General features: G+C 45.7%; 1 protein-coding gene across 3 annotated transcripts in view; it reads right to left on the bottom strand.

Annotated features, from left to right (window-relative positions):
* Positions 1-26,759, bottom strand: part of CREBBP (CREB binding protein) — a 127,660-nt gene that overhangs the window by 6,239 nt on the left and 94,662 nt on the right. For all 3 annotated transcript variants that reach the window (XM_026003007.2, XM_072751363.1, XM_026003008.2), the window contains 13 exons: positions 25,583-25,772; positions 21,837-21,955; positions 20,385-20,624; positions 19,878-19,966; positions 14,525-14,605; positions 12,851-12,907; positions 9,787-9,864; positions 9,426-9,493; positions 5,370-5,520; positions 4,709-4,855; positions 3,885-3,998; positions 2,602-2,767; positions 2,165-2,332 (listed from right to left, as the gene is read on the bottom strand). In XM_026003007.2, the coding sequence (XP_025858792.2) occupies positions 2,165-2,332; positions 2,602-2,767; positions 3,885-3,998; positions 4,709-4,855; positions 5,370-5,520; positions 9,426-9,493; positions 9,787-9,864; positions 12,851-12,907; positions 14,525-14,605; positions 19,878-19,966; positions 20,385-20,624; positions 21,837-21,955; positions 25,583-25,772 (1,668 nt within the window). The remainder of the gene's footprint in view (positions 1-2,164; positions 2,333-2,601; positions 2,768-3,884; positions 3,999-4,708; positions 4,856-5,369; positions 5,521-9,425; positions 9,494-9,786; positions 9,865-12,850; positions 12,908-14,524; positions 14,606-19,877; positions 19,967-20,384; positions 20,625-21,836; positions 21,956-25,582; positions 25,773-26,759) is intronic.

The raw sequence follows: 26,759 nt of genomic DNA, 5'->3' as shown, positions 1-26,759 counted from the left end.
AACCGCTGCGCCACCCAGGGATCCCAGAACCTGGTTTTCAAGAAGAGGAAAGAGAGGGAGAGACAGACACACTCTGGGTGCTGAGACCCGGGTGGTGCCCAAGGGACACTGACAACCCCAGAGAGGGGCCAAGGTGAGCAGCAGCGGTCAGTGGGGGGGGGGGGGGGGGGGGGGGCGAGGGCAACCCAGCAGTGGGAGAGACTGGCAGTCTGGGAACTCCACAGATCTGCTCACATTTTCTGTCAGCCTTTAAACCATTCTAAAAACTATGCTTTTAAAAAGTTATAAAAGAAATACAATCACTGCACAAAGTTCAGAAAACATAGCCAAATAATTAAAAAAATATATATATATTCTTGCCACCCTCCCCCTCAGCATTTTGATTTTTCTTCTAGGAGTTGTACCTATGTGTCCCCGCTGTGGTGGTTCTTCCCATGGAGCTGGGGTCACACACGGGACGCTGCAGCCTGTCCCCCCTGCTTCCCCCAGGGACGAACACTTCCAATGGCAAAGCAGCAGTCCGGCCCATGTACTGTCGGTAACTCTAGCCCCTGCCTGCCACGGGGTCCCGCGGTGTCTCCACGATGGGACCCGCCTGATGCCTCTGTGAAGTGGACGCCGGAGAATGTCACATCTCTCCACCACAGGCAAATCCCTGATGTGGCAAAGACTGGCTAAGGGTGCTGCCACCAGGCCAGAGGCAGGCACATCCTCCTAGGACGGGACACCCAGCTGGGGCCTGTGTCCTGCCTCAGAGCCCGCTCCACTATCCAGATGCAGACCTTCTTCTCCCTCCTGTGATCCCCTGCCCCAGAGCCCCGGGTTCGTGATCTCACTCAGGCCACCTCCCATCTGAGATGTAGGCAGCAGCGGACATGGAGACAGACCTGAGCTCACAGCCCAGCTCTGTGCTCTCTCTCTCTCTTCCCCGTTTCCACTCAAAATCAGCCCACCCTTCAAAGGTCGGCAAGTAAACAGGATCTCTGGGAGCCTCCCAAAGACCCCAGTGGAACAGTTTCTCAAAACCTAAATCCTCTGACGTTCAGGAGTGTGGTTATCTGCTGTCGGATGACAGATCCTGCCTCTAAGGAGCCCCAGCCAAAGGAAGTGGGCAAAGGACAGCCCTTGGGCTCCTCCAGGGACCCAAGCTGCAGACCTCTGGCTCTCAGGACCCGACCTGCACAACAGGCATCCCTGCAGCCAGTCCCTGACCCTCACCGTCCTCCTCTCCTGGGTAGAGGCAGCAGCAGTGACTCAGCTCTTAGGCCCCTGGCCCAGCAAGAAGCCCCGATCCAGGACTTTCCTCGCACACTTTAACGATCCACCCCAAGTTCTGCGGCTGTTACTCTCAACATAGCACATACGCCCTGCTGCTCCTGTAGCTGAACCTAACCAAAACCCCCATGCTCTCTTCCTTGGACATCTGAGCACAACACGCTTGCTCCCAATGTGAGTCCTCACATATTTCCTCCTCCTGCTGGCAGTTCCTCCCCCAGGATTGTCTGGTTCCTTCTCACCAGGTCAGCCTCTGCCACTTCCCCAAACAGGCCCCGCTGGAAGCATGTGCACCCATCCCATACCAGTGTCCGTTTCCTTACAGCTCCTACCGCTGTCTCAAGATGCACTTGCTTTTCCTACTAGAACAGGCACCCCATGAGGGTAGGCACAGAGTCTTCTCTAGCTCACTGCCACATTGCTGAGCACGGAGCCCACGCGAGGTGGGACTTGGCGAGCCGGTGGGTGTACCACGGCAATGCCGGATGGAGGGCTGCTGGGTGGGGTGGGCTGGCTTCTGACAAAATGAAATTAAGAGGCCTGGCAACTGAGGGTTTTCTTTCTCAGGGAAGATCTATAGTTAGTGGCCTGGCTGCTGACCATGGGCACCCGGCTGTCTGCTCTGGGCTGCCTAGCAGGCTGCCCTCCTCTCTCACCTCTCTGTGTCTCTATCCTGCCTGCCCCACTCAGAGATGCTAGAGCCAGCACCTCCCATCTGCCTTTCCCAGGTGACATGTCTCTAAGCACCCACATCTCAGCTCAGCCCACACGGAGGAAGTGTAGGCTGTGCCCCAGCTCCAGTCCCGACCTGTAATAGCTGGTGACAAGTGGAGAGCACATATGAAAATACCACCAGACAAAAAAGGCGCGAGTCCATCTGTCTCTGTACCTCTGTGGTCTCACTGGCCGCAGTGCTCTCCTCCTTCTTCCTTTCCTCCTCTTCTTGCTCCAGCTCCTTAATGCTCTCCTCTAGCACATTAGGCCAGAAGTCACCCTCAAAATAGGGCAGCTCCTTGGCACTGGTGAGCCTGTCTTCAGTTGCCTGTTTGAAAATGTCCTAGAGAGTGAAGGAAGCACAGAAGGTAAGAGGGAAGTGAGTGGTGCTCCGGGAGGGGTGCAGGGGCCATGCCTGGCTGAGGACAGGGCTACTTTGAGACTGCCAGCTACAAATCTAGGTGGACTGCCGATGAGGTGCTTCTACATCCTTTCTCTTCACACTTATCCTCTTTGCTTTTTACTCATCACAGGTGAACACAGCTCTAATGGGCACGAGTGCGAGAGGAAGACAGCCAGCAAGCCGCCACGCCCTGCTTCGACCCCAGGTACCTTATAGTCGTGAATGATCCGTTCTGCAAACGCCTTGTCCAGCATCTTCTTGTACCACTCCTGCAGGCGCTTTGGTTTGGGGATTTTCTGATCAGGGGGGTGGCAATGGAAGATATAGTCGTCTCCTTCACTTGGGGGGCAGGCCCAGATGTGTCCTGTTACATACCTGCAGGATACATAGACACAATTCAGACCAAAGTGCCGATGAAAGCCTCCCTGCTTCCAAAGAGTAAGAGCTGAGGAGCAGGAACCAAAGCAACGACAGAAATAACTAGGAAAAAAAAAAGAAAACAAAGAAATTACCATGTTTGCAACAAAACAGAACATGTTTAGACAAGTTCCAAACCAGGATGGAGGGGAGGGGTGCATGGGGTGGGGGGTGAGGCCGAATCTCCACGTGCAAGGGCACACCCGGACATTGGCCCTAAGATGCTCCCTCCCAGGGTATATGTGCCAGGCAGGGGTCGAGGCTCCAAGGGAACCCTGTCAGCACAGGAAAGAGCCTGGGAGACGTGGCTCTCAGGGGCACGGAATGGCTTATGCCCAGGAACGTGCCTCTTTTCCTAACTACTACTTCCTGGGCAATGGAAAGGCAGCTGGGTATTTATCTCTAAGGAGCTAAAGTCAAAATAAACCTGTCACTCTGTTAGGGATGTGTCAAATACCTCTTAACTTTTTCAAATTTGGGAAAGGATGTGACAGATCTAGAACACTGAAACAGAAAGAAAAGCAGATGCAAAGACCAGTATCTCATAGGATTCCATTCATATGAAATGCCCAGAAGAAGCACATTTACAGAGAGGGAAAGTAGATTAATGGTTGCCAGGGGCAGGGGTGAAATAGGGATTAACAACAAATGGGTGGGGGTCCTATTACTGGGGGGTAGGGGGCAGGACAATGCTCCCAGACAGACTTCAGCCCCGGCCACACTGCTCAGCGAAGTTACTAAAAATCACTGAGGTGTACACTTGAAACAGGAAAATTTTATGATACATAAAATATGCCTCAATAAAGTTTTAAAAAGAAAAAAAACAGAAAGACTAGAATAGGAAAAAAAAATGAGAAGAGCAAAGAAGGCAGAGCAAGCATGTGCGCTCTGCTGGGGAGCCTGAGAAAGCATCCAGGAGGGGGCTCAGGAGACCTCTGAATTGATCTGAGGACATCAGAATAAAAACACAAACGACTTAAAAAAACAACAACATACTCTGGTTATTTCACAAAATACACAGTGAAAATTAAAAATAGAATTTTTATTAGTTCTGAATAATCTAGATTAAACTCACCCCAATTTCTTCACATATTCTAAGTATCCAATAAGGATCTCGTGGTAAACAGCTGTCCGGAGGCATCGGGGCCGGAAGAAATGAATACTGTCCAGATAAGATATGTACACACGCCTGGAGAAGCAGGTGGGAAGAAATTCAAGTTTGGGGTATCCTCCAAACTTGAAACCAAACACCAACATCCAAAAAACCCTCCAGAAATAAATTGTTTTTGTAGCATTTACACTACCCATAGACAAGACATAAGAAAACTCTCATCACCAACTGCCAGTGCGCATGAATAAACGATCTCATCCCTGACCAAAAGCAATGGATCGCAAAAAAAAAAAAAAAAAAAAGAAAAGAAAAAAAAAAAAGAAAAAGAAAAGAAAAAAAAAAAAGGATTAGGAGAGAGGAAGGGGAGAGCCATGGAAAAGCCAGGGCCAACTAAGAAAAGCCTCTACCAATTCCCTCTCACCTGGATTCTTGACCAAACTTGAAATAACTCTTGGCAGAGGCACTTCGTTTTTACAACACTTGGGCCCACAGGATGATCCCCAACCCCTTCTCTGTAGGTCTACCTGCCCCCGGTAAGACGGACAACAGCAAGACCAGGACAGGAACCCATGAGTCCTCACTACACAAAACATGCTTTAAACAGTCACCAAAACCCTTCATTACTCACTGGTTTAGTTGAAAACTAAACTAGTCTGGTTGGTTAGGTGTGGCTTATTTGATTTAAACCCAGTTCTGGGGCACACAGGTTCTCTGAGACACTTCAGGGCTTGGTCTGCAGCAACACCACAGGCCCAGTGACATGCACCCAAGAGGAGGGGGTAGGCTACCTTGTGTTCGGAGGGGGGCAATCAGAGCCATACTCTTGCACATGCATCCCGAAGAAGCACACATCCACTCCATCAATTTCCTCAAAAGCAAAGAGTGCTTTGGTTCGATATGGGAAAGATTCAGACATTTCCCCAGAATCCACAAACCTGAAATAAAAGTCAGAGCCTGAGGTTTGCACGTGTCATTGTTCTACAAGGTGCCTGATAAACAAGACCTGCTGCTCTAAACCCACTCAGTACAGAGGAGCTGAAGGCCTGCTCACCTCTGCTGCCTGCTGGCCCAGAGCTCTGCCCACCAGCCTGGCCTTTGGCAGCTTGGGGCTGTGACCCTATTTTTTATGACACAGTCTTGCTCAGCCAGGAATTTTACCTCCCCTGACGATTATGGAATACTGAGAGAAGGACTGACTATACATCACATGCTGAAAAACCTTTAAATTATACAAACTCTAAGCTTATATTTCTAGTAATCTCTATACCCAATATAGGGCTCGAACTTCCAATCCCAAGATCAAAAGTCACATGTGCTACTGACTGAGCCAGCCAGCTGCCCAGAATTATACAAACTCTAAAGCCTTGCCAGAAAGTGGGGCTTTTGTTAACCAGTTATGGGACCCCTCAAAGAGCGCTTCACAAAATAGCATGACATCTGCACACAAACCGTGACTTCATCCCAGGCTTGACCTCCACAGTCTTGTCTGAGCTGGCTACCACACGGACAAACACCTCCCCGGCTTCAGGATGATTCTGTCGTCGCAAAAACTTGTTGACTCGGTCTTCCAAGTGGTTGCCCAATCGTGTGGTCTGTAGTCCTAGAAAGTCCAGAACAAGCAGGTGAAGAGGCTTCGGATGGGCTATGGAGAAGGTTGCTGAGGCCACAGGACCCACCTTTCTCTTTCGGTGCAATCTGATTTTTTAGGGATTAATGTTTTCAAAATCCAGAAGGGACCTAGGTTGTCCTATGAGGTAAGCGTTTTGTAAGGGAAAAGTGGGCTCTGGAATCTCAGGCACCCACACACTGATGATTGCTGTCATTTAAATGCCCTCATATTTCCACTGTTTTTTAGCTGCAAGGTCAGAAGAGCCACAAAGGCAGACGGAGGGCTGTCGGGTAAAGCGGATGGAGCCAGACACAAGGGTCATGCGGCGACCTGGCCCCAGGCGCCCCCATGTGGCTCCTTGGTGTCACAGCTGTGCTCACAGCCAGAATCCAAGCTGTAGGAACTCTCCTTTCCTGCCCAGCTCAGAGGAGTGGGGGCAGGCAGCCTTGGGATCTCATCCCAGGCAAGAACTCATACAGCATCAGAACTCGCTTTAGCCCTGGATCCCCTCTCCCAAGGATCCCCCAAGTGTGGCCCCCGTGACAGGACTTGTCCAGCAAGCTACCCCAAGATAAAACACTGGCCACAGAATAAAAACTCTTCACACAAGGGAAAAAGACTAGAAGGAAAAGCTACAGAAAGTTAACAGTGATTATTCACAGTTATGGGGTTTTAAAAGCATTTCCTTCTTTATATTTACTGACTTTTAAATACTACATGAATGAGAAATATTTTAAAAGAGCTATTTGGGATTTCCTAAGATTCCTTAACTGAAGTCAAGGAATACCTGGAAAATGTAGACTTTCTAAATTCTATTTTTCTGCAATTAACATACCAAGAGCAGAGTTTTTTGGTATGTTATACTTGCATACAAGGGACTTCAAAAGAAAACACTACTATGAAAATGAAATAAACACCCCACAAGAAAATAAAAACTTGAAAAGCTATAAAAATGGGAAAAGTGGATTTATGATGGATTTCACACCTGGACGAAGGTGCATCCTCCACAGGGGCCCATGGGCCATCATGTCCATCTACCCCAGGAGCAGCCCCTGGAGGAGACCCTCACATTCTCAGCCCTGGGGGCACCCCTGCCTCCACCAATGCCATCGCTGAGCAAGTCTGGGTCTCCTCACAAGGTGCTTTCTGATCCCAAAAGGCAGGATCCAGCTAAGAAGGCCCACCCTGCCATGGTCTACCCTTTTTTTGTCAACATAGGATCCTACACACTGATTTTCAAATAGAAAACAGAAGAATAAACCTTTAAAATTAGGTCTTTACTTTTTTCTTCAAATCACCTGAATTACTGTACAAAAAAACAAACAAACAAAAAAAAACCTTTAAATGAGACCACACGTGACAACCTTGTTTAGGCACTGAACTGAGCGCTGTGAAGGGGCGGAAGGGACACCTGGGTGGCTCAGCAGCTGAGTGTCTGCCTTCAGCTCAGGGCATGATCCCGGAGTTCCGGGATTTTGTCTGTCATTGGGCTCCCTATGGGGAGCCTGCTTCTCCCTCTGCCTCTATGTCTCTCATGAATAAATAAATAAAATCTTTAAAAATAAGGAAAGAGGAAGGAAGGAAGGAAGGAAGGAAGGAAGGAAGGAAGTAAGGAAGGAAGGAAGGGAGGGAGGGAAAGAGGGAGGGAAGGAGCGAGGGAAGGAAGGGAGGGCTGGAGAGGGCCCCCTGCCCGGGGCCCCCAGAAGAGCAGATGCTCAGAGATGCAAGAGTGCAGTTGATCCTGTGGCAAAGAGAATATGCTTGTGCGTAGACGTCCCCGCAGAACGATTTCAAAGGGCATCATGCCCCTCATGTCTGTCGCACAGCTCTGCCTTGTTCTGCTACACTTTCCAGTTTTCCAGAGTGGCCAGCTGCTGGCGTCCTGTGGCTCCTCCTTATGCGGCAGGGGCCATCCTTATACACAGCTTCACGTGCATATACAGACAACTCTGTGGGACACGTGCACAGAAGTGCAACTGCGAAGTCTTAAGACAAACTCTCTAGATTGTGGTTCCCCTTCCATCCAAGCTTTCAACGTGTGTTTTCACCCACAGCACATGAGGGGGTCTTTTCTGCCCTTTATGTGATCAAACCCTGCGGCCTTTTGCTTTCCAAGGGGCTGTCTCCAGGGAGGCTTCTCACAAGCCAACACGGGGACTCTGACTCTGAAGCCTCTCTCGTGGGCCAATGGGCTGGGCCAGGTGCAGGGTGTCAGGCAGGGAGGGGCAGGGGTGGGGGAGGCTGTCCTTCGCTGGCTCATCAGCAGTACAGGGCGTGTACAAATGCAAATGAGGTGGTCCGTCCTTTGTGGCCTACAGACTCTGGCAAAGGCTGTGCCCACACGACCACACCAATGGTGACGGGTGGCTAGACATCCAAGGTTATCCTCTTCAGTGAGTCTTGTACATCTTCATCCCTAAGGCTCACATTGCAGGCCTGCTCTTGGGTTTTTCTGCCCCCATCCACCACCAGCTGCAACTGCTCTCCTACCTAGGCCCACCTCTCCTAGCAACTTTGCTCTGGTCATGAAGCTCTGGCCCAGTAAAGTGCTTCTAGGTTGCTGACTGCTTTAGTGATCTCACCTGGGAGCTACTATGCCCCGCCAGAGGAACATCTGGCAATATGTGGAGACATTTCTGTGGTCACCACTCATGAGAGCAGGGGTAGTATTACTGGTTATTTAGTGGGTAGCAGCCAGAAATGCTCTTAAAATTCTACAAAGCATAGGACCATCCCTAAAACAAAGAGTGAAACAAAGAGTTTCTCAGTTGAGAAACCCCGATCTGAAAAGAAGTATTTCGATAGTTCATGAGTTCATCAGCATTTCAAAAGGTTTCAAAAGGTTTTACAAGAGTGAGCTTAAGTTATAGGATAACTGGATTTTGGTAACGAAAGTCTGGCCCTGAATTAGCAATAGCTTGGAAGCCCAAAGTGGCTTCCTCCTTGCCTGCTCCCCTCCTTTCCTTGCCTGGTGTGGGAACTCTCTCTCCATCCCATCTCACTTCTGCTCCCTGCTCCTCACATGGCCTGGTTCCTGTTGGGGACACTTAGAACAGTGAGCTAGTCAACTGTCCTGCTGGCGAGGGTGAGAGCTACAGAGAGCACTGGGCAAGTGAGTTGTAAAGGCTCCACCACAGGAGGTGCTCTTACTTGGGGTTGCTGTGAACTCGGCAAAGGATAGCTCAGGGACGTCATGCTGCAGAAGGTGGTCCCCTAGTCCTTGAGAACCAAGTTGACAAAGATCATATATTGTATGCGTCTGAAAAGAATGCTATCTCTAAAAGAGTCAAGACTACTGAGGATGTGTTACCTGATGTAGCAACAGGCTGCTCTCTACTTGGAATGGACACCAACCAGCAGCCCTAAATGCAGCAGCAACACTCACAAGTCCTCGGGCAGACCAGGCTCTGCAGCCCCGGCTGGTGGTGGCCAACTCCCAGCAGCAGGCTGAGGGCCACGCCAGGTGATGGGCAAGCAGCTGCCACACATGTGCACAGGGCTGAACATGCTGGTCAAACAGGATTTCAGAGTGGGGTCTGTGTATTTCTATGTGTGTGTTGGGAGTGTGTGTGTGTCTTTTTTCTGAGCTATTTGAAAAAGATCTGCTAACAAATTTTCTCTCTCAGAATTTACAAAGTTTAACGATGTATCTGAGATTTCTAAACTTTCATCTAAAACATTAACTGATCATAAAGCTCGTTTTCATATAAAGATCAACCCCAATGATTCCACTGGTAAGACTAGACAAGTCCACAGTACTCGAAAACGAACTCACAGTACAGAGCCTCAGGCAAGTGAGCCCCACAGCCGCATGCTGAGAGGAGCTCAAGGAAGACCGGGAAGGGGACAGGCCCCTCACATGCACACAGGGAGACAGAAGCCCTTCCACAACTTACTCTTAGCACTGAACTTGTTTTCTTTCCGAGTTCTGCCAGTTTTCTTCAAACAGTTGTCACACACAAAGCTGCAAAAAAAGAATGGGTGCGATCAGATTGTATAAAATAGTCTGTGTTGCCAAACCAGTGACACGCAGCTCTGAAGCGCTTCACTAGTATCATTCTTTGCAAGTGAAGGGGCAGCCTGCTTGGAGTCTATGATCCCCAAAGCAGGCAAATACTGACGATGTAAGTAAACAGAGACCCGCTGCCACCTGGCTTCCCTACAGAGCCCTTGCTGACAACAGGCCCCTCCCTCCACTCCAGGCAGAAATGCTTTCCCTTCCCCAAGATCACAGGAAATCACCAGGAAATTACTCACCCTGAAGGCCAAATGATGTCATAGTGTAGCACACAAATCTGATGCATCTTCCGGCCGCACTCCTTGCAATCGACAAAACTGGAAGACAAAGAGAGTGCGCTCTAATGCACACAGAAGCACACGAGGGGGTCATCTGTAGGAGCTTGTATACTGTGTTCACACCTTGGTCTCTGGATCACTTCCTGTATTTGTGGCGTTAATGCTTCTCTATTGGTTGATTCAGCCGCATTTTACCTTATTTTTTCTTCTGAAATAAGCTCTACACCCAATAAGGGGCTCGAATGACTCTGAGATCAAGTCATGTGCTCTACTGAGTCAGCCAGGCACCCCTTCTTCTACCGGGTCTTAAAAACACACCAGTATGACACTTTCTGTGAGAAAGCAGACATCCTCCATTTCTCTGTACAAATGCCTATCCCTTGTTTCTCCCAATCTCCTTTACAACCAAAAATGAAACTTCAAAAAATTGCTATGATAGAAGTATTATTTTACAAGCCAGTATTTCTGATGCTACTACACGTTTTTTAAGTCCGGTGTTTGCTCCAGGTGACTGCACATGCCTCAACTGCCTCAAATAACAGAATAATGCTTCCAGGTGCCAGAAACACTTGCTTGTAAGCCTAGGCACAGGAAGCACCTGTTCTGAGTCAGTTACAAAGGTGGGAAGCATCAAGCTGACCGGTAAATGCGGGCCTTTATTCATGTAAACATCTAGTGGAGAGCAGGGTGCGAGTGCAGCTCGCCCTCTGTCGCAGTCTGCACTATGTCTCACTTGGGCCTTGTCACCTCTCCCAGGAACCTTAGTTGCCAACATGCATGGATGTCAAAACCTATTTTTTTCAATCACCACCTTAACCAGCACCACAACTTACGTGCCTCACAGAAGGCTTAAGGGACCAGAAAGTAGCATACTTCCCCCAAACTCTGCTGAGTTCTGGCTCTTCCCATCAGCCCCAGTGCTGAGCCCAGTCACCTGACGTACACTCTCGCCACCGCCCTGAGTCCTGTGCCCCCATCTTTCCATTGCCCCTGCTGACAAGCCCTCAACCACAGATCCAGCCAACTCCTGTCCCCCTTCTCTATGTTCAAACAGGAATAGTTTGATCAGCAGGGAGAAAGGACACATATGTGCACAACTGTGTACAACAGCAGCACTGCTGCCTAATTCACAGTCCTGCTAGCACTCTCCAGCAATCCTGTACTGCTGCCCGCTCCCACACCCGCCCCACATGGTGGCTGCTCTGCTTGGGACCTTGCTACTTCCTCTAGTGCTGCTTCACCTCCAACCAGCTCCTCCTCTGAAACCTCAGCAACGGAGCCCATTCTCTGTGTTAGGAATTTAAAGGGTCAGCAGGCAACACCTCCTGTTTCTGTGCCCCCCTCCCAAAGATACTCTCAATTCTTTCCTATGTCGAGGAAAAGAACTATCAAAAGAAAAAAAAGTTCTAGATTAGACTCTATCAATTTTGAATTTCAAACTCTGCTCCCCAAACTTTTATTAACCAAGTGCCCAGCTACCACCCTCATGTCCTCTGTTCCTGCAGGAGTATCTCAGTGGCCACCCAGGTCAGCTTTCCTTACCCCACAGTGCAGCTTCCTGTACCAAGAGGCCCTTCTCTATTTAGGTCAAGCTTCTACTTCCTGCTTGAGTTGTTGCTCTGGGTCTCCTAACTAGCTTCCCTGCTAGGAATCAAAGATGTTTCTTTGCCTGATAAATCCACCCCAGAGATCTAGGATGATCTTTCCATAACAGAAACCAATGAAGTCCTTCAATACCTCCCCAGACACATAGGAGGAAATCTACATGGCAAAGAGCAGCTTGCATAGCCCTTTCCCCAGGACCCTCTGCTTGCTCATCCCCTGGGGCCCCACCCATGGTCCATGCCCACCAAGCACTCGGGCTAACCTGCTCTTTCCCTTCTATGTGCCCAGGATGCCCTGCCCCTCCCCCAACTCCTGCTGCCAGGTGAGTGTCCCCTTCTGCAGGATGCCCCTTGGCGCAGGATGCCCCTTGGCACAGGCCAGAGCCCCCCATCTCTGGAACACTTTGCTGTGTGTGCTATGATCCATCCATCTCTCCTACTAGAAGACAAATAGAGCCCCCTCATTCATCTGCGTATTCCCTGCTGTGGGCACCTAGTATTTCAACGTACTCTATTTTGAAATTAAAAGGTGAACATAAACTGAAAAACTGTGTAGGGGGGATATAATGCAAACAGGGACATGGGACAATCAGGAGCGACAACCCACTGGTCAGGAAAGATGTATGTACCAGGCACACTTTGCTAAGGCCAGAGCTCCCCTAACACCTGGGCACTGAGGCTGGGAAAATCTAAATGAGCTCAAAATGAGGTCCTGGTGGAAAGTCTGTGTCTTCCACTGCAGCATCTAGTCTCCCCAAAGCTGGGGTGCCAGGAGGGGGGGGGAGGGGACCTGTTTCTTGGTACCCAAATATCCCATGGTGCTGGAGCCTGTGCTTACCACACTAAAGTGACAGAACACAATGGACATATACACAAACTGGGGTGTTCTCAGGACTTGGCTTCGGGGCCTGGAGGGACCACCATATGGAGGGAGCTCTGAAACCTCTTTAGGGATGATCTACAAAGCAAACTGCAAACAGTGCATGCTCACTGCTTCCTGTTGTTTATTGTCATAGAATCATTCCCAAGAGGTTTTCTTTGTGAAATTTCCCTTTAAGTGAGATCAGCCCTCCTCCACCAAATAGTTCTACCTTTAATCTCTAAACAGTCACACTAGATATTAAGCAGCTTCTCAATAACTATGATGACCAATTTATCAGAGAGGTTCTGACAGAACCAGAACATCCACGTAATCGTATCACTATTAAAATTCAGTAACCGGAAAGCATGCTATAGAGACATACATATCTTGAGTTAAAAAAGAAACCATATCTGAAATAAGTTCATACAGGAAATCCCACCCAGGGCAACATATTTCCAAGGTTCCAAGAGTGCCTTTTCCTGCAGGCTTGTCATAAGGAGGGATTTTCTCCATCAGAAACTAAAATCCAAAAGTCAGAAAGAAATCTCTATCTACTCACGGTTCAGGATCTAAGGTATCATTTTTCTTCTTTTCAAATTGATCCTTTGAAATTGTCCTTGTTTAAAAAAAAAAAAAAAGAAAAGAAAAAATGTTAATTAAATTTATTTGCTGAGTATAAACCACAGGGTCTGTGGGATATTATTTTGTAACTAGTTTTTCAAATAAAAAATAAGTAGTCAGCTGAAATCTCAAGTAGATATAATGATAGCATGAACATATAAAATTTATCTCTACAGGAAGCAGTACCATCTGTTTTTCTCTATCTGACTTGGATTATTTCCTCCCAACTATCACCAGCACTATGAGGTTTAATTAAGACTAGTCAAAATACGATGGCAAAATTGTGTTGAGATCCAAACCTACAAATTTTCAATCAAATCTGTATGGTGAATGGCTCCTGGATCTGACTGATAATTGGTAATACTGTCCTTTTGTTATGATAAAGTGTAAATGTGAATTATTTCTGATTCACAGAACTGAATAATAATCCAATTATCAATCACACAACTAGACCAAGGAATGAAGATTACAGGGATATAAAACTAAACTGAGTATGTAGAATTCTAGTCATTTCATTTGTGTCAGGATCCTAAGCTTGTGCTGTGTTTGGAAAAGTAAACTCAGAGTGCAGAGTCCATGTCGTACACTTGGCTCCTGCTCCGGTGGGAAGTCTTCCTGCCTTGTGTGAAGGGACATTCACACCAGCAGGCTTCCCAGCATGGCAGGAAGCATGGCAGTCAGGAAAAAAGAGAACCATAAAACGCCGGCAGTCCTGGGTAGACAGAGTGGCTGGCAGGTTTTTGGTATCTCAAGCTTATAAATGAGTTGACCATTCAACTGGTGGATTTGCTTTTTCTGATTATCTGACCATTCAAAAGTGGATTCGGTGAAGGAATGAATGAACCAACTCGTCCTGTGCATGCTGGAATGAGTAAGCAAGAGCCACAGCTCCAGTAACAAAGGAGACAGATTTCCACTTTGGGAGCTCATGGTCTGTGTTCTAGGACAGGCTCTGGCAGCTTAAAGGACAGAGGTTTCAGTAGAAGATTGAATGAATGGTAAAGATGGGGTATGTATACAAGATTCATTTTTTTGCTACCATCACTTCTGTCAAAAGGGTAAACTAGCTTCTGAAGTGTAACTGGAAATTGGCTATTTCCCTAAATGGAGGAGGACCCACCAGGAAAAAGCAAGTATTTTAAAGGAAGAGACAGGGATCCCTGGGTGGCGCAGTGGTTTAGCGCCTCCTTTGCCCCAGGGCGCAATCCTGGAGACCCAGGATCGAATCCCACGTCGGGCTCCCGGTGCATGGAGCCTGCTTCTCCCTCTGCCTATGTCTCTGCCTCTCTCTCTCTCTCTGTGTGACTATCATAAATAAATAAAAATTTGAAAAAAAAAAAATAAAGGAAGAGACAGAGCAAGGTCGAGAGAGACCAGTGAACTGCAGTGGGGGGTACAGCATCACGGCCTTAAGAGGAGGGAAGAATGTGGAGGTGGCCCTGGTGTTCAGCTAAACAGCTACATTCTGAAGTATGAATGTGGGTGTAGTGAGTATGAAAAAATGTGCTACACAGAAGTCAGAATGGTGGAGGTGCTTCCCTTCTAATCACGGGCAAGAGGAAAAAAACAATTAAGAGTCAACCCCCAGAAAAATGACAGGAATAGTACTTACGTCTGGGGCTGTGAAGGGTCGTCACCCAGGGTAACATTCTCCCCCTGGATCTCTGTGAAACACTTCTCACAGAAATGATACCTGTCAGCAAGAAGGCCATACTTGGGTGAACTGGTCCATCATAACACACAGCCACCCAAGCAACGAAGCCACCAATCAGAGCAGGGCAGATCACCACGACGAAGGGGGGGCGTTGTTGGTTGATTGATGGGTCAGTGAGGACAATGGAAGGAACAGGGGCAGGTGGGGTAGGGCAGGATTAGAGAACAGGGAAGGGAACAGATAGCACAGACATAGAGGTAAGACGCAAACACCGAGACAACACAGAGCAGAAAGCCAAGGCAAAGCTTGATTAGCATTCGGTCTCACTGCACACATCACAGGCCATCATCGCTAACAACGGCTGGGCTCGGGCCAGCTCCGAGATGCAAATGTTTTCAAGGAGTTGTTAATACTATAATCGCAAGGAGCCTCAATTTAGGAGTTTGACTTTTGTTATTAAAGAAAATCAAATATAACTCCAGGGTTTGCGATGGAAAAAATTTACTTTGAACAAAACCGTCTGACAAAGGCCTTAAAAAGCAATTATTTTTCAAAACGGAAAATTTATGCTCGACAGCAATTCACAGATTTTATTTTAGGCCAGATCTTAAAGGTACTGAAAATGTTGAGATGTTGAGCACGCAGAACTGGTTTTAATTTTTTCCTGTTATTTTTCTCATGTTAATCACTTAGTTAATTGGGTTATAATACAAATGAAACCAAATCCATATTCTAGACAAACATTTAACAGAAATGCAGTCAGGGTCAAAGACTTTCCAGCCATTTATCAGTACGAATGTATAGAGAAAAAGAACTGTGATATATTGTATAAGCAATACAATATATGTAAATCCATAAACAATCTTAAAGACTTTCAAATTTCAATTCTAAGCTTTGGTTTAAACTTTTTGGTACTGGGACCAATCGTTCACCAATCTGAGATCCTCAGTGATTAACTGCTCTGACTTGGTGACAATCCAAGTTAAGCAAATTTAGAGAGCTGATGTTTTAAAGCACAATCTGCATTTGAGAAATTATCCATCACCCGAATTTCTTGAAAGATAATATGGAGCCTGGGCTCAAGCTATCAAATAAGAATAATTAAAAACTATTAAATGTTTGGAAAGGACACGCATGAGAAATCAACAAAAATGCAGGCTGATGCTGCATAAAACAAGATGGGCACACAGGAATACTGTAAAAATAAACAAGCCGAATGGAGGTGAATTATACAAGCGGAAAGGAGGAGTATAAGGTAGTGGCAGCAGCACAATCAAATGCGGTTTTAGTGCTCAAAACTACGTCTACAAGATGCCACGAGGATTAGTGTTAAAGACACTGTGACAAGACTTGCAGCGCCACACCGCATGGACACGCGCAGGGGACGCGGCAGCTTGCAGGGTCACTCACGCACGCGCACACACGGCTGCAAAAGACAGAGGCTCAGGCCCCTGCCTGGCCGGCTATCTCCATCACTGCTAGGTCAGTCCCCCTCAAGTTCTAATCTAGCCTTATGTAAACACACTGAGCATTTTGTCTGCTGTACTTCTCTGACTAAACACACAGAAGTGATTAAAAGCACAGAACTTTAAAGCATGCATCCATCTCAAAATGATCCAATCTTATAGTTTGTTGAGGAGGAACATGACAGATTCACTGTGGGTAGCCACTGGATTAATCAAAGTTTATCCCTGGAATCAGTTTATTTAGGACGATTCAATCAATGAATTCTACCAAGATAAAAAACTGTGACCAGGAACAAGCTGATAAACATTACTGTTTAAATATATCTGTATCTATTATCTATATGTTCTTTTCCTGAATCAACTGGCTATTCACTATTTTGTAAATATTTGTTTGGAGCCTTGAAATCATGTGGTAAAAAGAATTTCCATGTGCAGGAGGGCGTGATCATCACTGGCATGAAAGAATTAAAGTACAGAAACCATAAACCAATACAGGGGCGACTAGAGCAATATGCAAAAAAGATATCCCCCTCACCACCAAGTGTTTCCCTTTTGAAAATAAAAATTGGACTTTGAGTGTTCTAATTATTTTATGGCCAAATGTATAGCCACTGCTGGCAAGCGAAAAGCTGAACTCATCTAGAAATGAAATCACCACGATAATTAAACGTGAGGTAAAATGGCTTTAAAATCCTGGACAATCTCTTAGCATTTATTCAAGCAGGCCATCAAGTCCAGCAACATCCAGGAAACAAGAATCATAAGCCTACCACTTTCCAGTGGAGGAAACTGGCCCAGAAAGAAGCACTGATGGCTCAAGGGCAGGCCCTGGAGAGGCAGCAGAAGCCTACGCTCTGCATGTAACCAGCTCTCATCTGCAAAGAACCCCGAGGTCAGAAAGTGGGAGGCAGAGAGAGTTAACATGGCTCTAGTGCCTGTCCCAAAGCAAGCCCACATGAGAGAATCAAGAAGGGGAGGGGAAGGCCCAAGCTTCCCTGCAGTGCCCTCCTAAGAGGTGGTGCCAGTCTGGAGAAGGGGCACAGCCACCCACTAGTCAAATCTGCTGAAATAGCCCTGGCAACCAGTGGTGGACAGATGAGAATACCAGACTGTCCCCACATTATTACCTACTCCAAACTTTATTCACCCTAAAAATATGGAATGGTTTAGAAAGTCACTTTTCAATCTTAAGAGCCTTGCTGATATTATGCCTTGGGTGAAAGAAGCAATCTGATGAATATGGAATTGCAAAGGAGAAATACTTCACATAATCCGATGATGGTGTACATCTGGGTACCTAAGTTAGCACGATGTAACTGCATAATTCAATTTGTAAGGGTAATTTAATATATGGAGTAAATTTTCAAATGCAGATTGTTTTAAGTACCATATCAGTATATACAAATAACTGGGATATCTAAAGATAGTATCTGGAAAATCTATAGAACAGTTTCCCAACATGAGTTACTATCAAATTTTCAAAGCAAGGAAACAAGTGAAAATGTACTCATATGCTAGTTTATATATTACTTTCACTTGTTTAAATGGCCTGTGGGATTTTCTATTGTTTGAAGTGCCCAAAAAGTTTAGGACCATAAGCACCAAAACAGTTATGCATGAGAACACCAGTGTTCCTAAATCAAAGATGCGAATAAAAGTGTAAGCAGTTAGGATGCTCGTTGTACTTAGGCCACTGCTTTCTTAGCATCACAGCACGTTAATCTCTCCAAGTATAGTATTCTAGGAAGCACGTACCTTGAGAGATTCAGCTAAGGGGCAGTATGCTTACATTTTTAAATATGTATCATTAATACGAAAGAATTCCTTTATTGATGTCTCTAATTGTAAGAAAAATATATTACTTTTGTTCAGTAAGATAAAATTCTACACAAAATGACAACTGGACATCTCAAAACTTTCAAAACAATCTTGTGTTTGCACTCCAAGAATAACCTGTCAAGAGAGCAGTAGTGTACCCTGATCCTACTCAAGTCAACTGCTCCCCACTTAAAAACGGCCAAAAATCTGTGCAAATCAGCAAAGGCAGGGTCCCAACAGACCCAGGAACAGTGAGACTAACAGTGAGAAAAGGACCCAAAACTTTAGAAATGCTGGCAAACAACCTGCTCTCTGTTCTTCCTTCTAGACCCAAACCATGCCAGGCATCCAGTAGCAGGGACATTTTTCAGGGAATAGTTAAGTGAAATCTGTTGTCTTGAAATTTCATGACTTCATTTTGCTTGGCACCTAACAGTTTCCAAAGTGAATTCCTGTTCGTTATTTCATGGAAAGTGACAACTGAGGTTGTCAGGGAAGGAGTTATTGTGCCCGGATCAAGAACAAGAAGGTTAAACTCGATACCTTATGGGATGGGCTGAATGTCATGGGGAGGGGCTAGAGCCTCCAGAGCAGCACTTGTTATTGTAGGAGTGATTCTATCACAAAGGGATTGTGGTATCATCTTAAACTTTGTCTTTTCAAACACTCCTACTGATCGAAGGGGAAGCTAAGACAGGAACTTAATTCCAGGTGTTAACGTATTTTTAGGACAGGGGTACAGGCCACACTCTCATTCCCTAGAATGAGCAGCAGCATCTCACTATGCCATGGTGCCAGGACACATGGGCTGGGCAGGGCTTAGAAATCTCTCCTTGAGACATTTTTAGGTCAACAGTTCTTTCTCCCTCTCTTTTTTAAGTAGGATTTTGATGGGAGTTACTAATTATTAGTAATGCTTTAAAAAAAATTCACGTTCTTAAGTTCCAAATTATTCAGGCCTGTGAACAAATAACAAAAAGCCCTTTACTTATCTGTTCTTGAAACAGATTAAACAAGAACTTATTGTTCTTGAAATGTAAGGACAAATGTAATTACTATAAGCAAACAAGATCAAGTAATCAAACATCAAACCCTAATGCGGACATTTAATACTTGAACGTGAAGATGAAGAACAGGCAGAAAGCAGCACCCTGATCACATACACGCCACTGCCTGTTCATGACTCGGAGGCAAAGCAGCTGAACTTGACCAAGATTTACAACCTGTGCTTCCAGGCACGATGCCCTCACACTATGGCAACACAGAGCAGCCACTTGAAGCAACAAATACAACTAAATTTAATTTTCAAAACACCCTCTTTTAAAACTATGGAAGTCCTATTTGTGTGGCAAATTAGCACAAAAACATTTTCATTCTCTTCTGCTTAAAACAGGAGATTCAGCTATCTCCACATTGCAAGAGAATGGCAAATATTTCTTGAGGATGCCTCCCACTCACAAAACCCTGAAACTGCTATCCTAGAACAGGGGAGTTAATGTTGAACTCAACAACACTACATCTCATTCTGTGTTGTGGTATTAATTTAAAAAAAAATTTAAGTCTAAAGCTTTTAGTACTTTTTAACATGAATTATCACTCACGCAAATCTTTCCATCAGGCTGTCCAAGCCAAGTTATCTAGGCAAATACTTATACGTGAAATAGTAAAGTACAATGTAGCCACTTTATTAAGAGCTTCAAAAGGTAAGTCAACCTTTATTAGATTTGCTCTCACCTCCAGACTCTTTCCTATAATGGTTACGTTTTAGAAAGACCACAGTTTAAGAACCAATGTTCCTGATTCAAGTAGGGCAGCGAGCAGTTTTGAGCTTCAATTTTTATACCATAAAAGCGTGCTCTAATATGAAGAGACCATAGGCCTGAGTGACTATCCAGCACTGGAATTGTGGCCCACTTCAGTAAAACTTCAGAAAAGAAATCACATACCCAGGCTATAATCAGATGGACACACCTTTCCCTAAGACCGTCCTTTTGTCCCATAAGTGGAGATGGCGGCTCGGTGCTTACCTATTCTGATAGCTGTAGTAGGCAGCATCACGAGGAATTGTACACAGCTGCTTCCCGTAGCAGCACAAAGTCTGTGGGGAAAACTCATACTGCAAAACAAAGCAGAAAATACTAAAGATATATTCCCGTACTGTCACACAATGTTCTAGGTTCACTAGAGAGTCAGATTCAGCCAAATATTTCTGTTAGTACACAGAATAGTTTTCTAACAATTTTCACAGCTATTTGAAGACATTTCTGGATTCAATGGGACAGAATCAGTTGCCAAGACATTTGTAAGAGATGCATAGACGGACGCCGGAGCAGCTGGAAAAGCATAGTCCAGCGTCTTCCTCAGTACCTCCAGCTCTGATTATCTGCCACACAGGTTCACACATGCCAGACCCCACCCGGGTCCTTCCTGACACACAGGTGTGACCACAAGATCACATGTGTCAGGTCATCCTAGCACCCTCTCTGCTGGATTAACCAGGGAAGTTCACGTTCCAGAAACCGTTCACACTGTACCTTGCGTCCGCAGCAATACCCAAGGGACTGCATGACGGGGTCGATTTCTTGCTCGAAGACCTCTGCAAGTTTGCTGCAGAACTTGTAGACCCGGGATGTCTTGCGGTTATAGAGCCAGGCATTGTTGAACATCAGCCAGACGTCGTCCACATACTGCCAGGGCTCCTGGTACTGCCCGGTGTCCAGCTTCCGCTTGATGGTGGAAAGGTCCATGGGATTCTTCACTATGTCAAAGTAATCCTTAAAGACAAAATAGTCTCAGTCTAGTGGATCCCCAACACCCAATGTCAGTCGTGTGTAGCAGGTTTTATCTGCAAAACGCAGAAATAATCAGCACCAGAAAAACTTCTGCTTCTAACAGTAGTAAATGGGAACTGAAAAAAGCCTTGGACTTCCCTGACTTTATTATCTAAAACTGTAATTAGTATGGTCAAGTGTGACCCAATTATTTCAAAGGCAAAATAATATTATATTAATATATTATCTAATAAAAGAATGGGTAAAAAATGTTTTAATATAAAATTTTTAAAATACAGCTTTTAATCCACTGAATTAAAATATAAGCACATTTATCAGATATGGTGTTTTTTTCTAGAGATTTATCTTTGGTCCTGGCAAACAAGATGAAATTCGAAGACAAACACAAAAACAGAAGCAAAAAGAGTGATACTGCTCAACAGAAACCTGTGGGGTGACTACGGCCCTTATAAGACTCCTCAGAAATCCCAGAATACGAGGGCCACGGGCTTTTTTTTTTTTTTTAAAGACTTTATTTATTTATTCATGAGACACACAGAGAGGGGCAGAGACAGGCAGAGGGAGAAGCAGGCTCCACGCAGGGAGCCCGATGTGGGACTCGATCCCAGGTCTCCAAGGATCATGCCCTGGACCGAAGGCGGTGCTAAACCGCTGGGCCACCCGGGCTGCCTGGCCATGGGCTTTCTAACTAGTGTGCACCTGTTCTTCAAATGCAGCCTTCAGACAAAAGCTCACACAAAGCTCCAGATAGAAGAGCTCCAGAGGTAGTGCGACCCTGCCACAGATCCCGGCGTGGACAGAACAGGTGGGAAATGCATGTTCCATTCAGTGAGACAAAGGTGTTCTATTGCTTTGACAGAAAAGGTTTTTTTAAAATAAATTTATTTTTAAAGATTTTACTTATTTGAGAGAGAGAGAGAGACAGCAAGAGAAGAGTACAAGTAGTGGACGGGGAAATGGAGAAGCAAGCTCCCTGCTGAGCAGGGAGGCCAACATAAGGCTCTATCCCAGGACTTTGGGATCATGACCCAAGCTGAAGGCAGCCACTTAACCTACTGAGCCACCTAGGTGCCCCCCCAGAGAGGTTTTTTATAGGACAAAAATCCTCAAAACAAGAATATGTAACACAATTTTCAGAGGTAAAACATGGATACTCTGAGTATTGCTGGTAAGGGTTTTACTATATTAACTTACCGGAATTCCTAGGAGTTGGGGGTCTACAGGCTGCCGGAAAGGTAACGACTCTGGATCCTGTCGATATAGTGCTTCGAGGGTTGGCATCAAAGCCTGGCGTAACTCCTCCGGCTTAAAGACTACAGTCAGAAAACATCAAGGAGTGATACGATTTACAAGGCACCAAGACCCCCATTCCATCACATTTCAGATGGAAGTCTGGGCTGCTTTTGAAAGGGTTCCAATCATCTCCACTCCCACAGCCCCCCAAGCCGTGCTCCCAAGGGCTCATGTTCACCACGGAGTCCACAGACGTTCTAAAGCTACAATCTGGGGCTTCTGAAAACACTGTTTAACGTTACGGTTTTAAAATTCCATCTATGTCACAAGGCTTAATACCACACTGACAAGTTTGCTTCTTCAACAAAAGGGTTTCTGACACTAAAACTGTGTTGGAACAGAAAATGAAGCTAACTCCCAAATCTGCTTCCTTGATCCAATGGGTGGTAATAAAGCCATTTCGCTGGAAGGGCCTCTCTTTCTCTGATGACATTTTTTTGTCCTTGGGTGAAGTAAACTCAGACACCTGGGACAAATGGTTTTATATTACAACCTCACAAACAAATGTACAAAGTAACAGAGCTACAAACTCAAGCATTTTTCCCAAAAGTTCTGGATTGTTTCTACCTACATTTACCAATGCCCATTTGCTCCACCACTTAGCCACTCCATTTCCTACTACACTTTCTGTTGTCACCAAAGGATAAACACTAGCTGTCAAATACTTTCAAGACTGTACATTCATATAAAACCCAGTAAGTTTTAATGACCAGGAAAAATGTGTTTAACAACCTATGAAGGCAAGAGGCAGGTTAGTCAGCAGTGCTTGTGTTATGCCACATCCCGCTTTAGAGCAGGGACCACTGGTAGCGTCGAGCGTGGAAACTGCCCAATGCAGGCCTCTCCAGCAGGCACCCCACTCCGGGCGCCGGGCCTGGGCCTAGTGTGCAGATGTGCCCCACGGGAGCCTCCTGAAACACATACACAACCTGCTTTCTGTCAGCTCCTCCTCTTCTATTGTTTCTACAGAAATGGAATGAATAGCATTTGTTTTTCTTTGAGTAACTTGTCATGAGAAAACAATTCTTCAGTTAACAGTTTTTTCTTTTTTCTTAGACCAAGGGTCTGGCCAGCCACCTGCCTTTAGTGCAGCTTATCAGCTAAGATTGGTTTCTGTGGTTTTTCATGGTTAAGAAAAAAGGAAAATAGTAATACTTCATGACACATGAAATCAGATTTTAATCTCCAAAAATAAAGGTTTGTTAGAATGCAGTTATGCGCATTTGCTTCCATACTGTCTGTGGTGGCTTTCACACTAGGAGTAGCTGCCACAGAGACCTTCTGGAGCATGAAGCCTGAGGGGAACTATCTGGCTCTTCACAGTGTGTGCTGACCCTGCTGCAGGGTCATCATCTTCCAGGGGCAACCTCACACACGTCACGTTGGACAACTGCTCATTTACTCACTATGTTTGTTGAAAATACCTATACCAAGGAAAAAGCATCTTCAAACTCCTGTCTTTCGCCACCTTCAGTCTGATGTAAAATCACTTCCTTAGTCACACCTGTCACATTTCAAGCAGTCAGGAGCTACACATGGCTGGTGACACACAGAGAGCACAGACATGACATTCCTATCATCACAGAAAGTTCTAGCAGGGCTCTGGGCCCTAAGGGTCTATGCAATCAACTCATTTCATAAAAATGTGTTACTCATGGTCACTTCCATAACATAAAACAACTTCCATGTTAATACCAGGCCGCCATTTGCTTGTTGCACTGTGTTGATGTTGGCACAAGTGGGCCATTGGCGTAGCAGCACAACATAGGCAGTGGCACCAGACCCAAGTTAGTCATCATCGTGCTCTTTGCTGCTGCGGTGTGCACACAGGGGAAACACGCCAGCTGTACCCAACAATGTCCTCCAAGTAGTAAGTGTCGTTACTGTTATGAATCTCAGCCCATGGCTACACGTCTTGATGTCATACAACCCAGTGGGAAGCTGGCACCAAGCTACAGGCACGGACTCCCCTGAGAAAGTGCGTGCATGCGCAGAGTAGAAAGCAGAGCTAGTAGTTTCTCTGCACAGAGCATGGAAAACTGGGAAAAAGACTGTTAGACAAGCTATGGTTATTCAGACCTGGGTACGCGGCACAGTTTCCCAAACAGGAACAGAGTGGGCCAGTTACACCAAGGACAACTGATGGTATTTGTTGCCAATGATAACATTTGGACTCATGTCAAAATTAGAATCTGGAGAACTTGTATCTGTCATATGAATCGGACAGCCTCCCAAATTTCCAAGACATTTTTGAGGCAATTCCTAGTGATATTAACAAATGTGATTTAAAAAATATTGTATAGTGATGTATGGTGACATCTGGAAAATCTGCATAACTCAGCAAGCCAAATTCCAAGATGACCAAAGGACTACGTTATTTAAAAAAAAAAAAAAAAAAAAATCACGCAAGGGCAAAAGACTCATTCAACAGCACGAAAACAGACAGACTCTTGTCACTGGGCATAAAAATTCAGTGCTATATATCCAGACTTCACACTGCAACTAATCTTAACAAAACTTGTACTTGTTGAGTTTTGGTGTAGTATCAAAAAAGAATACCCACAATTATCTGAAGAAGCTCTTATTCTTTATCAACCACCTATCTGTGTGGGGCGGGGCTGTCTTCAGGGACTTGAACCAAACAATACAGCACAACAGAGACAGCAGGTGCAGTAGGAGAATCCAGCCACGTTCGCTAAAATCTCCGAGTCACAAGATTGTAAAGAAAACACTGTCATTACGCTAAGTATGTTTGTTCTGGGAAACTTATTTTTCATAAAAATGTGTTACTCACGGATGCCATGTAACAGATTTGTTAAGTGAATGCTTTTAAAATTTCTAATAGAGTAAATAGCAGCAGATAATCCACATGAACAAGAACTCAAGTGTCCTCAATCTTTAGGAGTATTAACAGGTCTGAGACCAAAAACTTACTCTAGAGTATCAGCCTTGAACAGTTCTTTGTTGACTTTCCCAAATGTGCCACAAGTAGCCCTTAACTTCCTGAGTCACATTCCTCATTTACAAGGGTCACCTAACAATGTTCTGACACCCTGCTGACCTCATGCTGGACCTCCAATAGGTTCCCTCTGAGTCCCCCTGAGAGGCTGCCTCACCCCGCAAAGCATCTTCAGTTATCTGCACCCCTCCCACTGCACTAGGCACTGGGTCCTGCTCCACTGCCCATTTACTCTGAGCACACCTTCCCATCTGTAACAGTGCACCCACGTGTAGCCACGGTGATAATTTCCCTAGTGTGGCAGTCAACCTCCTGCTCAAATCTATCCGTGGTCGTCCAGGCCCTACTGAGTAAAGAAAGCCCAAGCTCCTCAGCGGGCACAAGGACTCAGATGTAACTTCTACTTTGGCCCCATGGGCAATGATGGCTCAGAGGAGAGATGTGCTCCTGGGCTGCCCCTCAGAGCTGTGGCTCATTTCTCATTCTCACCATAAACCTCATGGGCCCTCAGACTGCAGTCTAGCTCTCTGTCATCATTTCTGAAGAAGTAAAACTTGGGGAATGGCAGGCAGAAAAGATATAAGGGGGGAGACAGTTATTTTTCTGCTTTAGCTTTTAACCTGTGGTGTGCAATCCCAACACGATGGAAAAGCAGCACGGTAAAACAAGTCCAGGAAACACAACCTACTTTTTTTGCGTGGCTGTGAAGGAGATGTTGACTGAGAGGCGGCCCCATTAGCACTGTTATCTTCTTCCTCTTTAGCTTCTACTTTGACTTCCGGCTTCTTCTCGTCCACTTCCATTGGTTCTGATTTCTGTTCTGTTGTGTCTGTCTCTTCTTTAACTTGAGAAGATCCTTGTAGATCCTCTTCCATCATCTTGAGAAATACAGAATTACAGGTAATAATGTATGAATAGCAAAGACCTTTATTCTAACTCAGCCTCACTGGAAGTCTCTTAACAATCTATCTGGGCTTATCAAGCTGTACCCTACTCAAGAGTTGCATTTACCATCCCTTCCTCTCCCCCAGGAAGGATTGGAACATCTGGTGTCAGGTGAGTTGCCTTAGGACAGCACCACTGCAATTACAGTCCCAATTTAAAAATTTTATATGCTAGAGTGCTTATAAGACATTGCATACACACACCCCATCACCTGCCCAGTAGTTTTACATGTAGGCATTTCTAGTTTGGAACAAGAATCTTCTTGAAAGTTGGGGCAAGTTTCAAAAACCAAACTGCTCAGAGGGCCAGGCAGGTGAAGTACATGATGCAGCAGGAGGTGTGTGAGCCAGAGTGGGGAGTGGAAACTCCGGCAAATTGGAGCCCAAGCCCCATCTAAAGGCCAGGGCTGAGGCTCCCACCCAGACTGCTGACATAGGAATGTAAGCATAATGCTGACAGAGCTTCTCATTTTCAAAGAAAAGCCAGAAACCCAGAGTTTTATTTGTAATTCCTCATTTTAAAAAATATTGTGTGGGCCAAACAAAACATGTGGATGGGGGTGGATCCAGCCCATGGCTTGACAGTCTTTAGCTTTTGCCACAGGTTAATTAATGAATGAGCACACCCTTGTGCAGTCTAACTCTACAGAACTACCTATGAATGAAGAATGACAGTGCAGTCACTGGATGATTGAATCATTTAGAATATAAACCAGTGTCCTCTTCATTTCTGGCAAAATATAGTAAAACCCATACCTAATACCTAAAAAAAACTAATCTATTTTTAACATTTATCCTCTCTGAACCCATCATCAAACAGGACATTAAAACAAAAAGCAGTGTCATCCATGGAGAACACGCGGTGTCTCGCCTCAGGACGCTTCAGTATGGTGCACACCTGTTCACGCCCCAGGAAGGGCA

Source organism: Vulpes vulpes, chromosome 3 (genome assembly GCF_048418805.1).
Source record: "Vulpes vulpes isolate BD-2025 chromosome 3, VulVul3, whole genome shotgun sequence".
Lineage (NCBI taxonomy): Eukaryota > Metazoa > Chordata > Mammalia > Carnivora > Canidae > Vulpes > Vulpes vulpes.
Note: the sequence above shows the minus strand (reverse complement) of the source record. Positions and strands in the feature narration are given on the sequence as shown.